Genomic DNA, 16,725 nt, shown 5'->3' on the forward strand with positions numbered 1-16,725 from the left:
TCACTCCGCGCGCTCCAACGGGGGCAGACTGCTGTTTGCCCCGGGGGAGAGCAACTTTATCCGGTGCACACGTGTGTGTGTGTGTGACACGTGTGTGTGTGTGTGTGTCACCTGTGTGTGCCATCTGTGTGTGGCACATGTGTGTATGGGACGTGTTTGTGTGCTACGTGTGTGTGTCACCGTTGTGTGTCACCTGTGTGTGTGTCACCTGTGTGTGTGTCACCTGTGTGTGTGTCACCTGTGTGTGTGTCACCTGTGTGTGCCATCTGTGTGTGTCACGTGTGTGTGTCACGTGTGTGTGGCACGTGTGTGTATGGAACGTGTTTGTGTGGTACGTGTGTGTGTCACCGTTGTGTGTCACCATTGTGTGTCACGTGTGTGTGTGTCACGTGTGTGTGCCATCTGTGTGTGGCACGTGTGTGTATGGAACGTGTTTGTGTGGTACGTGTGTGTGTCACCGTTGTGTGTCACCATTGTGTGTCACGTGTGTGTGTCACGTGTGTGTGTCACCTGTGTGTGTGTCACCTGTGTGTGCCATCTGTGTGTGTCACGTGTGTGTGTCACGTGTGTGTGGCACGTGTGTGTATGGAACGTGTTTGTGTGGTACGTGTGTGTGTCACCGTTGTGTGTCACCATTGTGTGTCACGTGTGTGTGGCACGTGTGTGTGTGTCACGTGTGTGTGTGTCACCTGTGTGTGCCATCTGTGTGTGTCACGTGTGTGTGTCACGTGTGTGTGTCACCATTGTGTGTGTGTCACCTGTGTGTGTGTCACCTGTGTGTGCCATCTGTGTGTGGCACGTGTGTGTATGGAACGTGTTTGTGTGGTACGTGTGTGTCACCGTTGTGTGTCACCATTGTGTGTCACGTGTGTGTGGCACGTGTGTGTATGGAACGTGTTTGTGTGGTACATGTGTGTGTCACCTGTGTGTGTGCCACGTGTGTGTCACCTGTGTGTGCCATCTGTGTGTGGCACGTGTGTGTATGGGACGTGTTTGTGTGGTACGTGTGTGTGTCACCGTTGTGTGTCACCATTGTGTGTCACCATTGTGTGTCATCTGTGTGTGTGTGTCACGTGTGTGTGTGTCACGTGTGTGTGTGTGTGTCACCTGTGTGTGCCATCTGTGTGTGGCACGTGTGTGTATGGGACGTGTTTGTGTGCTACGTGTGTGTGTCACGTGTGTGTGTGTGTCACCTGTGTGTGGCACGTGTGTGTGTGTCACGTGTGTGTATGGGACGTGTTTGTGTGCTACGTGTGTGTCTTTGTGTGCGCGAACGACTTGTGTGATGGGGGGGGAACCTGTGTTTGGCACCAGTGTGGGGGACACGCCTTTGTCATCTGTGTGTGAAGCATCCAATGTGTATGTCACCTGTGTGTGTGCGCGTGCATTGGTTTGGCATCTGTGTGTGTGTGGCACACCTGTGTGTGTGTGGCACACCTGTGTGTGTGTCATCCTGTGTCTGTCACATCTCAGTAGGCGACAAAGATAAATGTCAACCACACACGAGCGAGCGGGCGGGCGGGTGGGTGAGCGAGCGAGCGAGCCGGCTAGCGAGCGTACGAATGGGTGAGCGGGTGAGCGAGTTAGTGTGTGAGCGAGTGAGTTGGGAGTGGGTGAGCGAGTGAGTGTGTGAGCGAGTGAGCGTGCGAGTGACTGGAGATGCGGCTGAGTGAGTAGCGAGTGAGTTGTGAGTGGGTGGGCGAGTGAGTGTGTGAGCGAGTGAGCGTGCGAGTGGCTGGAGATGCGGCTGAGTGAGTAGCGAGTGAGTTGGGAGTGGGTGAGCGAGTGAGTGTGTGAGCGAGTGAGCGTGCGAGTGGCTGGAGATGCGGCTGAGTGAGTAGCGAGTGAGTTGGGAGTGGGTGAGCGAGTGAGTGTGTGAGCGAGTGAGCGTGCGAGTGACTGGAGATGCGGCTGAGTGAGTAGCGAGTGAGTTGTGAGTGGGTGGGCGAGTGAGTGTGTGAGCGAGTGACCGTGCGAGTGGCTGGAGATGCGGCTGAGTGAGTAGCGAGTGAGTTGGGAGTGGGTGAGCGAGTGAGTGTGTGAGCGAGTGAGCGTGCGAGTGGCTGGAGATGCGGCTGAGTGAGTAGCGAGTGAGTTGGGAGTGGGTGAGCGAGTGAGTGAGCAATCGCACTGTGTGTGCCGGTGCTCACACCGCTGATCCCCCTAACAATCCGCGCAACTCCCCCGAGAGATGCCACATTGTGCCATCCGCACCCCGCCTCCCACGGCCCAATTAGCGGCGCTGCAGCAGAGACGGCTCTCTATTCAAACCCTGGCCACGCGGCCGTCCGCCCACCCATGTGTCCGTCCGTCCATGTGTCCGCCCACCCGTGTGTCCGTCCATGTGTCCACCCACCCGTGTGTCCGTCCGTCCATGTGTCCGCCCACCCGTGTGTCCGTCCATCCATGTGTCCGCCCACCCGTGTGTCCGTCCATCCATGTGTCCGCCCACCCGTGTGTCCGTCCGTCCATGTGTCTGCCCACCCGTGTGTCCGTCCATCCATGTGTCCGCCCACCCGTGTATCCGTCCGTCCATGTGTCCGCCCACCCGTGTGTCCGTCCGTCCATGTGTCCGCCCACCCGTGTGTCCGTCCGTCCATGTGTCCGCCCACCCGTGTGTCCGTCCGTCCATGTGTCCGCCCACCCGTGTGTCCGTCCGTCCATGTGTCCGCCCACCCGTTGTCCGTCCGTCCATGTGTCCGCCCCCAGTGTATCTGTCCGTCCATGTGTCCGCCCACCCGTGTGTCCGTCCGTCCATGTATCCGCCCACCCGTGTATCTGTCCGTCCATGTGTCCGCCCACCAGTGTATCTGTCCGTCCATGTGTCCGCCCACCCGTGTGTCCGTCCGTCCATGTGTCCGCCCACCCGTGTGTCCGTCCGTCCATGTGTCTGCCCACCCGTGTGTCCGTTCGTCCATGTGTCCGCCCACCCGTGTATCTGTCCGTCCATGTGTCCGCCCACCCGTGTATCTGTCCGTCCATGTGTCCGCCCAGCCGTGTATCTGTCCGTCCATGTGTCCGCCCACCCGTGTATCTGTCCGTCCATGTGTCCGCCCACCCGTGTATCTGTCCGTCCATGTGTCCGCCCACCCGTGTATCTGTCCGTCCATGTGTCCGCCCACCCGTGTATCTGTCCGTCCATGTGTCCGCCCACCCGTGTATCTGTCCGTCCATGTGTCCGCCCACTCGTGTATCTGTCCGTCCATGTGTCCGCCCACCCGTGTATCTGTCCGTCCATGTGTCCGCCCACCCGTGTATCTGTCCGTCCATGTGTCCGCCCACCCGTGTATCTGTCCGTCCATGTGTCCGCCCACTCGTGTATCTGTCCGTCCATGTGTCCGCCCACCCGTGTATCTGTCCGTCCATGTATCCGCCCACCCGTGTATCTGTCCGTCCATGTGTCCGCCCACCCGTGTATCTGTCCGTCCATGTGTCCCGCCCACACCGTGTATCTGTCCGTCCATGTGTCCGCTCACTCGTGTATCTGTCCGTCCATGTGTCCGCCCACCCGTGTATCTGTCCGTCCATGTGTCCGCCCACCCGTGTATCTGTCCGTCCATGTGTCCGCCCACTCGTGTATCTGTCCGTCCATGTGTCCGCCCACCCGTGTATCTGTCCGTCCATGTGTCCGCCCACCCGTGTATCTGTCCGTCCATGTGTCCGCCCACCCGTGTATCTGTCCGTCCATGTGTCCGCCCACCCGTGTATCTGTCCGTCCATGTGTCCGCCCACCCGTGTATCTGTCCGTCCATGTGTCCGCCCACCCGTGTATCCGTCCGTCCATGTGTCCGCCCACCCGTGTGTCCGTCCGTCCATGTGTCCGCCCACCCGTGTATCTGTCCGTCCATGTGTCCGCCCACCCGTGTGTCCGTCCGTCCATGTGTCCGCCCACCCGTGTATCTGTCCGTCCATGTGTCCGCCCACCCGTGTATCCGTCCGTCCATGTGTCCGCCCACCCGTGTGTCCGTCCGTCCATGTGTCCGCCCACCCGTGTATCTGTCCGTCCATGTGTCCGCCCACCCGTGTATCTGTCCGTCCATGTGTCCGCCCACCCGTGTATCTGTCCGTCCATGTGTCCGCCCACCCGTGTATCTGTCTGTCCATGTGTCCGCCCACCCGTGTATCCGTCCGTCCATGTGTCCGCCCACCCGTGTGTCCGTCCGTCCATGTGTCCGCCCACCCGTGTATCTGTCCGTCCATGTGTCCGCCCACCCGTGTGTCCGTCCGTCCATGTGTCCGCCCACCCGTGTATCCGTCCGTCCATGTGTCCGCCCACCCATGTGTCCGTTCGTCCATGTGTCCGCCCACCCGTGTGTCCGTCCGTCCATGTGTCCGCCCACCCGTGTATCCGTCCGTCCATGTGTCCGCCCACCCGTGTATCCGTCCGTCCATGTGTCCGCCCACCCATGTGTCCGTTCGTCCATGTGTCCGCCCACCCGTGTGTCCGTCCGTCCATGTGTCCGCCCACCCGTGTATCCGTCCGTCCATGTGTCCGCCCACCCGTGTATCCGTCCGTCCATGTGTCCGCCCACCCATGTGTCCGTTCGTCCATGTGTCCGCCCACCCGTGTATCCGTCCGTCCATGTGTCCGCCCACCCGTGTATCTGTCCGTCCATGTGTCCGCCCACCCGTGTATCTGTCCGTCCATGTGTCCGCCCACCCGTGTGTCCGTCCGTCCATGTGTCTGCCCACCCGTGTATCTGTCTGTCCATGTGTCCGCCCACCCGTGTATCCGTCCGTCCATGTGTCCGCCCACCCGTGTATCCGTCCGTCCATGTGTCCGCCAACCCGTGTATCCGTCCGTCCATGTGTCCGCCCACCCGTGTATCCGTCCGTCCATGTGTCCGCCCACCCGTGTGTCCGTCCGTCCATGTGTCCGCCCACCCGTGTGTCCGTTCGTCCATGTGTCCGCCCACCCGTGTGTCCGTCCGTCCATGTGTCCGCCCACCCGTGTGTCCGTCCGTCCATGTGTCCGCCCACCCGTGTATCCGTCAGTGCATCCTTTTATCCGTCCGTGTAACTACAACGTCTGTGGCGATGCCAGCGTCTCCGCCATCGGAGTCTCCTCCACCACGGCGGCTGTGAGCGCACGCAGGAAGCAACCGCCGCGCGGCATGGGGATTCCCTCCTGGCGACGTGCTGGCTTCATAACAACAACAATATTTATACAGTACTCGTGATGAAACTATCTGAACTACGAAGCCGTTATAGTAATAGGTTTTTACCCTTTCAACTGGTACAAAAACTGATACCTTTATACAAGGGATCATGTTTGAAATAACCACAACACAAGCAGTCAAGGAGATGTCTCATAGTGTAAATGCTTACCCCGAGCTCTCAATACTCTGATAGTGCGCTGTATTTGAGTTGTACGCCTTTTGGCGTCATCTGGTCCAACACCAATGGAGACTAGGCTCTAAGAAAAGCTGTCTCGGGTGTGGACCAATCAACTTCAAGGACAGTGCATATCATTATCATCATCAGAGTTGTTTATTTTTGTTTGCATTTTGACTGCTTGTGTTGTGGTTATTGCAAACATGATCCCTTGTATAAAGGTGTCAGTTTTTGTACCAGTTGGAAGGGTAAAAACCTATTACTATATTTTGCCACTGGTAAAGGAGATGTCTCATAGTACGAATCCGTTCATAGCCATGCGCCACGTCTCCACGAGACGATGCCTGGTGAATGTGCGAGCGGGTGAGTGAACGTGCGCGAGTGAGTGGGAGTTTGCATCTCCTGCAGTGTGAATGAGCGAGTGAGTGAATGTTTTCAGTCTTGAGACTCAGTGAATCGCCGTGCCAAGCGGAGTGGCGTTGTGGTGACGGCCGCTCCGATGAGAGATGCAGGGAGCCTGCGGTTCCCTGGCCGATGACGCTACGGTGCCTTGAGCCGCTTTGGTGGCTATTATCTAAACCGGTCCTGGGCCTCCCCTAGGTTGACTCAGCCTCAAACAAGTACCTGGTGCGGTGTGTACAATCATTGCCACTGGGGGGACAAAGGCGGTCGTGCGTGGTGTTGGCCACCCGTGCCGGACTTCACAGGTGCTCACGAACAGCACTTGCCCCAACAGTCTGTTACGGCTTTACGAGGCGGTCTTTGTCTTTGTTAAATCCTTTATATTAAGTTCGCTTGCTTGCTTGCTTGCGCGCTTACGACCGTGCAAATCTTTCGGTCGTTTTTTAACCCACTTCCCGTGATCCAATCGAGCTGATATTTTGCACACAGACTCGTTGTGCGTGACAATTTATTTTCGTGAAACAATTATTCCAAAATTTTCAACATTTTAGGAAAAAAAAAATTATATTTAATTACCAATTGCTTAATGGTGGCAGGCAATCATCTGACCCATAGGTGGCAGCCATCTCAAGCCAGAGGACGAGAGGACTCTAGCCGCCCGAAAACCGATGCCACGCATATAAAGGATTTCTAGTGAAAAACTTTGTTTTTACGGGTTAATTTTTGTGTCAATGCTCACGAACATAACTTGCCCCAACAGTCTGTTACGGCTTTACGAGGGCGGTCTTTGTCTTTGTGTGTCAGTGCTCATGAACAGCACTTGCCCCAACAGTCTGTTACGGCTTTACGAGGGCGGTCTTTGTCTCTGTGTGTCAGTGCTCACGAACATAACTTGCCCCAATAGTCTGTTACGGTCTTCTTGGTTTTTTCGGTAAAGTCACGTAGAAGGAAAATAATAAAGTAATAAAAATAAAACATAATAAAATAATGCTCACGACGTTTCGGCCACAACGCAAGCAGCCGTCTTCAGGTGGAGAACAGGTCTGTCGAGAAGGCAGACTCTGCCTTATTATGTTTTATTTTTACTATTTTATTATTTCCCTTCTACGTGACTTTACCGAAAGAACCAAGAAGATGAATCCCTGCAGTCACGAAAGCTTTAAATCGAAAGTCTGTTACGGCTTTACGAGGGCGGTCTTTGTATGTGTGTGTGTACCGCGTGGGTGGTGCAGGCGCGCGAGCTGAGCGCCGCCGCCGAGCTAGCGCTGGAGGAGATGGCGCGTCAGCAGCGCGAGCTGGAGGAGCGCCTCGATCAGATGCTGACGCGCATCGCAAAGGAGACGGAGGACATCCGGGACCTGGAGCAGCAGCTCACGGAGGGTGCGCGGCGGGGGGCGGTGGTGGTGGTGGTGGTGGTGGTGATGGTGGGGGTGGTGGTGGTGGTGGTGATGGTGGTAGTGGTGATGGTGGTGGTGATGGTGGTGGTGATGGTGGTAGTGGGGGTGGTGATGGTGGTGATGGTGATGGTGGTGATGGTGGTGATGGTGATGGTGGTGATGGTGATGGTGGTGGTGATGGTGGTGATGGTGATGGTGGTGATGGGGGTGGTGATGGGGGTGGTGATGGTGGTGGCGATGATGGTAGTGATGGTAGTGGGGGTGGTGATGGTGGTGATGGTGGTGGTGATGATGGTAGTGATGGTGGTAGTGGGGGTGGTGATGGGGGTGGTGATGGTGGTGGTGATGATGGTAGTGATGGTGGTGATGGTGGTAGTGGGGGTGGTGATGGGGGTGGTGATGGTGGTGGTGGTGGTAGTGATGGTGGTAGTGATGGTGGTGATGGTGGTAGTGGTGGTGGTGATGGTGGTGGTGATGGTGGTAGTGGTGGTGGTGATGGGGGTAGTGGTGGTGGTGATGGTGGTAGTGATGGTGGGGGTGGTGATGGTGGTAGTGGTGGTGGTGATGGGGGTAGTGGTGATGGTGGTGATGGTGGTAGTGGGGGTGGTGATGGTGGTGGTAGTGGTGGTGGTGATGGTAGTAGTGGGGGTGATGGTGGTAGTGGGGGTGGTGATGGTGGTAGTGGTGGTGGTGATGGTGGTGGTGGTGATGGTGGTGGTGGTGATGGTGGTAGTGGGGGTGGTGATGGTGGTAGTGGGGGTGGTGATGGTGGTGATGGTGGCAATGATCGTGATAGTGATGCTCATGGTGGTGGTGGTGATGGTGGTAGTGGTGGTAGTGGTGGTGGTGATGGTGGTAGTGGGGGTGGTGATGGTGGTAGTGGGGTAGGTGAGGGCAGCAATGATGGTGGAGATGGTAGTGATGGTGGCAATGATCGTGATAGTGATGCTCATGGTGGTGGTGGTGATGGCAATGATCGTGATAGTGCTGCTCATGGTGGTGGTGGTGATCATCGTGATAACTATAGTGGCAGTGGTGGTGATGATGTCAGTGGTGGTGGCCGTGGTGGTGATGATGACAATGATCGTGATGGGGATGCTAGTGGTGGTGGTGATGATGGTGTTGGTGGTGATGATGTCAGTGGTGGTGGCCATGGTGGTGATGATGACAATGATCGTGATGGGGATGCTAGTGGTGGTGGTGATGATGGTGTTGGTGGTGATGATGTCAGTGGTGGTGGCCATGGTGGTGATGATGACAATGATCATGATGGGGATGCTAGTGGTGATGATGGTGATGATGGTGATGATGGAGGTCGTGGTGATTATAACGATGATGTTGGTGCCATTGGTAGTGTCAGGTGGTGGGGTGATGTTGGTGGGGGGAGAATGATATTGGTGGTGGTGGGTCTGTCCAGTGAGCCTTCGACACTTCACGTGGCCTTAAGGAGCACAAAGCCTGGAATAAGCTCAGTGGTGACGTCACCGCCACTTAGTGGCGAATGGCGGTTATTGTTGATGGCGGCATTGATAGTGGTGGTAATGTCAGTGGTGGTGGTGGTGATGATGACAATGATTGTGGTGGTAATGTCAGTGGTGGTGGTGGTGGTGGTGATGACAATGATCGTGGTGGTAATGTCAGTGGTGGTGGTGGTGATGATGATGATAGTGGTGGTAATGTCAGTGGTGGTGGTGGTGGTGATGATGATGATAGTGGTGGTAATGTCAGTGGTGGTGGTGGTGGTGATGATGATGATAGTGGTGGTAATGTCAGTGGTGGTGGTGGTGGTGGTGATGATGACAATGATAGTGGTGGTAATGTCAGTGGTGGTGGTGGTGGTGGTGATGACAATGATTGTGGTGGTAATGTCAGTGGTGGTGGTGGTGGTGATGACAATGATTGTGGTGGTAATGTCAGTGGTGGTGGTGGTGGTGATGATGACAATGATCGTGATGGGGATGCTAGTGGTGGTGGTGATGGTGGTGGTGGTAATGTCAGTGGTGGTGGTGGTGGTCATGATGACAATGATTGTGGTGGTAATGTCAGTGGTGGTGGTGGTGATGATGACAATGATAGTGGTGGTAATGTCAGTGGTGGTGGTGGTGGTGATGATGACAATGATTGTGGTGGTAATGTCAGTGGTGGTGGTGATGATGACAATGATTGTGGTGGTAGTGTCAGTGGTGGTGGTGGTGATGACGCCGATGACGACGATGACGATCACGACGTTGTGAGTGATGCACCCCCCACCCCCCACCTTCCGTGCCTCCCCCCCTACCAGGCCAGATTGCCGCGAACGACGCGCTAAAGCGTGACCTGGAGGGCATCATTGCGGGGCTGCAGCAGTACCTGTCGGGCGTGCAGGACCGGGCGCGCCAGGCCGGCGAGGCATGCGGGCGCCTGCAGCAGGAGAACGAGGAGCTGCAGCGCCGCCTCGCTCAGCTGCAGCAGGACAAGCAGGAGCTGGAGGTGGTGGCCGAAGATGCGGACGTCATGCGTAAGGTGCGCGTCGCAACCGCAGCTGTGCCGCACCACCGCACTGCCGCACCACTGCACCACTACACCGCACCACCGCACTGATCCATCACACCGCACCACCACACCGCACCACCGCACCGATCCATCACACTGCACCACTACACCGCACCACCGCACTGATCCATCACACCGCACCACCACACCGCACCACCGCACACCGATCCATCACACTGCACCACCGCACCGCACCACCGCACCGATGCATCACACTGCACCACTACACCGCACCACCGCACCGATCCATCACACTGCACCACCGCACCGCACCACCGCACCGATCCATCACACTGCACCACTACACCGCACCACCGCACCAATCCATCACACTACACCCCACCACCGCACCACCGCACCGATCCATCACACTGCACCACTACACCGCACCACCGCACCGATCCATCACACTGCACCACTACACCGCACCACCGCACCGATCCATCACACTACACCGCACCACCGCACCACCGCACCGATCCATCACACTGCACCACTACACCGCACCACCGCACCGATCCATCACACTGCACCACTACACCGCACCACCGCACCGATCCATCACACTGCACCACTACACCGCACCACCGCACCGATCCATCATACTACACCGCACCACCGCACCACCGCACCGATCCATCACACTGCACCACTACACCGCACCACCGCACCGATCCATCACACTGCACCACTACACCGCACCACCGCACCGATCCATCACACTACACCGCACCACCGCACCACCGCACCGATCCATCACACTGCACCACTACACCGCACCACCGCACCGATCCATCACACTGCACCACTACACCGCACCGATCCATCACACTGCACCACTACATCGCACCACCGCACCGATCTATCACACTGCACCACTACACCGCACCACCGCACCGATCCATCACACTGCACCACTACACCGCACCGATCCATCACACTGCACCACTACATCGCACCACCGCACCGATCCATCACACTACACCACACCACCGCACCACCGCACCGATCCATCACACTGCACCACTACACCGCACCGATCCATCACACTGCACCACTACATCGCACCACCGCACCGATCCATCACACTGCACCACTACACCGCACCACCGCACCGATCCATCACACTGCACCACTACACCGCACCGATCCATCACACTGCACCACTACATCGCACCACCGCACCGATCCATCACACTACACCACACCACCGCACCACCGCACCGATCCATCACACTGCACCACTACACCGCACCGATCCATCACACTGCACCACTACATCGCACCACCGCACCGATCCATCACACTGCACCACACCACCGCACCACCGCACCGATCCATCACACTGCACCACTACACCGCACCGATCCATCACACTGCACCACTACACCGCACCACCGCACCACCGCACCGATCCATCACACTGCACCACTACACCGCACCGATCCATCACACCGCACCACTACACCGCACCGATCCATCACACTGCACCACTACACTGCACCACCGCACCGATCCATCACACTGCACCACTACACCGCACCACCGCACCGATCCATCACACCTGAGAACATGCAAACTCTTAATATGCAGGCTTCAGGGTCGGGATCGAACCCACGACTTCTGCACACACCAGGAAAGGTAGTTAACATCTCACCACCGTGGCAGACCCCTACATTGGCAAGTTTCGATTTAAAGCTTTCGTGACTGCAGGGATTCATCTTCTTGGTTATTTCGGTAAAGTCACGTGACTTTACCGAAAGAACCAAGAAGATTGGCAAGTTTCATCTTCTTGGGTCTTTCGGTAAAGTCACGTAGAAGGAAAATAATAAAATAATAAAAATAAAACATTATAAAATAATTCTCACGACGTTTCGGCCACAGCGCAAGCAGCCGTCTTCAGGTGGAGAACAGGTCTGTCTACTTGGCCGAAACGTCGTGAGAATTATTTTATTGTTTTATTTTTATTATTTTATTATTTTCCTTCTACGTGACTTTACCGAAAGAAACAAGAAGATGAATCCCTGCAGTCACGAAAGCTTTAAATCGAAATTGGCAAGTTTGTCAAACTCTTATTTAACGAGCGCTCACACGACGCGGGAGAAAACGGCGCAGCTCTCGGGGAAAGAAAAAAATTAACCCGTAAAAACAAAGTTTTTCACTATAAATCCTTTATATGCGTGGCATCGGGGCGGCTAGAGTCCTCTCATCCTCTGGCTTGAGATGGCTGCCACCTATGGGTCAGATGATTGTCTGGCAGCATTAAACAAATGGTAATTAAATATTTACATTTTTTTCCTAAACAGTGTAAAATTTTGGAAAAAAATTTTCACGAACATGAATTGTCTCGCACAACGAGTCTGTGTGCAAAATGTCAGCCCGAGTGGATCACGGGAAGTGGGTTAAAAAACGACCGAAAGATTTGCACGGTCCTAAGCAAGCAAGCAAGCGAACTTAATTTAAAGGATTTAAAAACGTGCTTGCAAAGTGGGACGACGATGACGACGACGACACCGACGCTCCCCTTGCAGACGGGAGTCTTAACCCACTTGCTCTACTGCCCCGGACGTGCGCTAAAAGGAGGTGTTGGAGCTGGAGCGGTTGCTGCAGGAGCAGCAGGAGGCCAACGCGTCCCTGCAGGGGGAGCAAGGCGAGCGAGACGCCCAGCTGCAGGCCCAGCTCGACGAGATGGAGATCGAGCATCAGCAGCTGCAGGACCAGCTGCGTGCCCAGCACCAGCGCAGCAAGGTGAACTAAACTCATCTTCTTGGTTCTTCTTCTTGGTGCTTTCGGTAAAGTCACGTAAAAGGAAAGTAATGAAATAAATAAATATGATTTCTTTTTTTTCTCTTCTACGTGACTTTACCGAAAGAACCAAGAAGATGAATCCCTGCAGTCACGAAAGCTTTAAATCGAAATTTATCTTCTTGGTTAACTTTCGGTAAAGTCACGTATAAGGGAAATAATAAAGTAATAAAAATAAAACATAATAAAATAATTCTCACTGAGAATTGTATTTTATAATGTTTAATTTATATTATATTATTACTTCCCTTCTACGTGACTTTACCGAAAGAACCAAGAAGATGAATCCCTGCAGTCACGAAAGCTTTCCATAGAAATGTATCTTCTTGGTTCTTGCGGTAAAGTCACGTAGAAGGGAAATAATACAATTAAAAAAATTAAACATAGTACAATAATTCTCACGACGTTTCGGCCACAACGCAAGCAGCCGTCCTCAGGTGAAGAACAGGTCTGTCGGGAAGACAGCGTCTGAATGAAACACCCCAGGCTTGGAGCGTCTATTTAAGCTGCTGGGTTGGAGGGGGAAGAGCTGCTTGCGTTGTGGCCGAAACGTCGTGAGAATTATTTTATGATGTTTTATTTCTATTATTTTATTATTTCCCTTCTACGTCATGACTTTACCGAAAGAACCAAGAAGATGAATCCCTGCAGTCACGAAAGCTTTAAAACGAAATTTAAACTAAACTATTAAACTGTTTTGTATTTTACCACGTAATACCCCCGTCTGAACTATGTAGCTGTTTTTCAGAGGCGAGCTGACTATCACATCATCGTGTGGAAATGTATTGCGGCCAAATGTTCTGAACGCGTGATGTGGATTCTAAATGCCGAAGGAAAAACCGGAGGACCTGGAGAAAAATCCACGCGACCACGGGAACGGAGACACGCAAACTCCAAATATACAGCAGCAGGCGTCAGGGTCGGGATTTAACCCACGATCTCCTGTACACCAGGCGAGGTAGTCAACATCTCCTAGCCACCGTGATGATGATGAGAGAGAGACACGCAAACTCCAAATATACAGCAGCAGGCGTCAGGTTCTGGATCGAACCCACGACCTGCTGTACACCAGGCGAGATAGTTAACATCTCCTAGCCACCGTGATGATGATGAGAGAGAGTCACGCAAACTCCAAATATACAGCAGCAGGCGTCAGGGTTAGGATTTAACCCACGACCTCCTGTACACCAGGCGAGGTAGTTAACATCTCCTAGCCACCGTGATGATGATGATGAGAGAGAGACACGCAAACTCCAAATATACAGCAGCAGGCGTCAGGGTCGGGATTTAACCCACGACCTCCTGTACACCAGGCGAGGTAGTTAACATCTCCTAGCCACCGTGATGATGATGATGATGAGAGAGAGTCACGCAAACTCCAAATACACAGCAGCAGGCGTCAGGGTTGGGATTTAACCCACGACCTCCTGTATACCAGGCGAGGTAGTTAACATCTCCTAGCCACCGTGATGATGATGATGAGAGAGAGTCACGCAAACTCCAAATATACAGCAGCAGGCGTCAGGGTTGGGATTAACCCACGACCTCCTGTACACCAGGCGAGGTAGTTAACATCTCCGAGCCACGGTGATGATGATGAGAGAGAGACACGCAAACTCCAAATATACAGCAGCAGGCGTCAGGGTCGGGATTTAACCCACGACCTCCTGTATACCAGGCGAGGTAGTCAACATCTCACCACCGTGGCGCCCTCCTCCCTTCCCCTGCCCCCCTCCCTCCCACCCCCATCACCATCTGTCCTTCACACAAGACAGATGGTGCCAATGATCAGCAGTACAATCAGCTGTGAGCGCACAAAGTCTGCCGTTGTCTGGGGGAGGGGCCACCGAGCCCCTTCTTGGGTTGGCCCGGCCCGTTCGGGTGGCTCCAGGAAGTCTGTCCTGGTGCCCCCCCCCGCCCCCCCCCCCGCCCCACTCTAACCCCATCCATGCCGTAGTCGTTTTTGAAAGTCGGGCTATTTTGCCTAATTTTCATCAACTCGTTTCAACTCGTTGCACGGTGGCTAGGAGATGTTAACTACCTCGCCTGGTGTACAGGAGGTCGTGGGTTCTGATCCCGACCCTGATGCCTGTTGTATGTTTGGAGTTTGCGTGTTCTCTCCGGGGTCGCGTGGATTTTTCTCCGGCTCCTCCGGTTTTTCCCTCTGCATTTAGAATCAACATCACGCGTTTCGTGTTTTTGGCTACTGCAAAACATTTCCACATGAGCAGTGGGCGGAGCTAGCTGAGCAGTAGGAGGAGCTACTAAAGCAGTGAGCGCCAGTTACCTGAGCAGCGGGCAGAGGTAGCAGCGAGGAGCAGGCGGAAGTGGGAGGGGGGCCAATCACCGTGGATGGAGCTGGTGGCTCCATCCAGCTGAACAGGCGTCCTGGTGGAGTACCACCACCACCACCACTACCACCACCACCACTACCACCACCACTACCACCACCACTACCACCACCACTACCACCACCACTACCACCACCACTACCACCACCACCACCTCTACTACCACTACTACCACCACCACTACCACCACCACCACTACCACCACCACTACCACCACCACTACCACCACCACTACCACCACCACTACCACCACCACCACCTCTACTACCACTACTACCACTACCACCACCACCACTACCAGACGCACGGAACCACTCTCACCGCGCCCCGTCGTCTCGTGCGCCCGCAGGGGGAGCAGGCGGCGCTGCTGGCGGAGCTCCAGCGGGAGAAGGAGGCGCTGGAGGCCGCCATCGAGCAGGCGGGTCAGGCGCGGGCCCACGAGCAGGAGAACCAGCGGCTGCTGCAGCAGCTGCGTGCGCTGCAGGTGGCGCTCGCTCACTCGCCACGTCGCTCGCTTCCTTGCTCACCTCACTCACCTCCTCACTCGCTTCCTCACCCGCCTCGTCGCTCACCTCCTTGCTCAGCTATTCGCTCACCTCCGAACTCGTCTCCTCGCTCGCCCCCTCGCTCACCTCCTCACTCACTTCTTCACTCGCTTCCTCACCCACCTCGTCGCTCACCTCCTCACTCGCCCCCTCGCTCACCTCCGCACCCGTCTCCTCGTTCGTTTCCTCGCTCACCTCTTCACTCGCTTCCTCACCCGCCTCGTCGCTCACCTCCTTGCTCACCTCCTCACTCGCTTCCTCACCCATCTCGTCGCTCACCTCCTCACTCGCTTCCTCACCCATCTCGTCGCTCGCTTCTTCACCCACTTCGTCGCTCACCTTCTTGCTCAGCTCCTCGCTCACCTCCTCACTCGCTTCCTCGCTCACCTATTCGCTCACCTCCGCACTCGTCTCCTCGCTCAGCTCCTCGCTCACCTCCGCACTCGTCTCGTCGCTCACCTCCTCACTCACCTCCTCACTCACCTCCGCACTCATCTCCTCGCTCACCTCCTTGCTCACCTCCTCGCTCAGCTCCTCACCCATCTCCTCGCTCGCCTCCTCACTCGCCTCCGAACTCGTCTCCTCGCTCACCTCCTTGCTCACCTATTCGCTCACCTCCTCGCTCGCCTCCTCACCCATCTCCTCGCTCACGTCCTCACTCGCTTCTTCACCCACCTCGTCACTCACCTCGTCACTCACCTCCTCACTCCCCCCCCCCCTCCCCCAGGCGAGCTCAGCGATGCTGAGCAGGCGCCTCCAGGACGCGGAGGCGCAGGCGGAGAGGACGGCGCGGGAGACGGTGCGGCGCGACGAGGTGGCGGCGCACCTCACGCAGCTCCGCGAGGAGGTGGAGGGGCCCCGCGGTCCCCTCGACGAGGAGGAGGAGGGGCACGAGGAGGAGCGGGGCGAGGAGGAGGAGGAGGAGAGGCGGAGGAACGGGCAGCACGAGGAGGAAGACGATGAGGAGGAGGAGGAGGGGGGGACGAGGTGAGATGAAGGGTTAGTGTTGTGGTGGTGAGGGTAGGGTTAGTGTTGTGGTGGTGAGGGTGAGTGTGGTGGTGGTGAGGGTAGGGTTAGTGTTGTGGTGGTGAGGGTGAGTGTGGTGGTGGTGAGGGTGAGTTGGTGGTGGTGAGGGTGAGTGTGGTGTGGTGAGGGTGAGTGTGGTGGTGGTGAGGGTGGGGTGAGTGTGGTGGTGGTGAGGGTGGGGTGAGTGTGGTGGTGGTGGGGGGGTGAGTGTGGTGGTGGTGAGGGTGGGGTGAGTGTGGTGGTGGTGAGGGTGGGGTGAGTGTTGTGGTGGTGAGGGTGGGGGAGTGTGGTGGTGGTGAGGGTGGGGTGAGTGTGGGTGGGAGGGTGGGGTGA

At 56.0% G+C, this 16,725-nt stretch overlaps 1 protein-coding gene across 1 annotated transcript in view; it reads left to right on the top strand.

The window, feature by feature from the left end:
- LOC133360117 (centriolin-like) overlaps positions 1-16,357 on the top strand; it is a 50,667-nt gene extending 34,310 nt beyond the window's left edge. The window contains exons 12-16 of the mRNA XM_061578703.1: positions 6,969-7,116; positions 9,415-9,635; positions 12,246-12,413; positions 15,171-15,305; positions 16,094-16,357. Of these exons, the coding sequence (XP_061434687.1) occupies positions 6,969-7,116; positions 9,415-9,635; positions 12,246-12,413; positions 15,171-15,305; positions 16,094-16,357 (936 nt within the window). The remainder of the gene's footprint in view (positions 1-6,968; positions 7,117-9,414; positions 9,636-12,245; positions 12,414-15,170; positions 15,306-16,093) is intronic.
- Positions 16,358-16,725: the final 368 nt, after the last annotated feature.

This window comes from Lethenteron reissneri, chromosome 67 (genome assembly GCF_015708825.2).
Source record: "Lethenteron reissneri isolate LAM-NWPU_2019-01 chromosome 67, ASM1570882v1, whole genome shotgun sequence".
NCBI lineage: Eukaryota > Metazoa > Chordata > Hyperoartia > Petromyzontiformes > Petromyzontidae > Lethenteron > Lethenteron reissneri.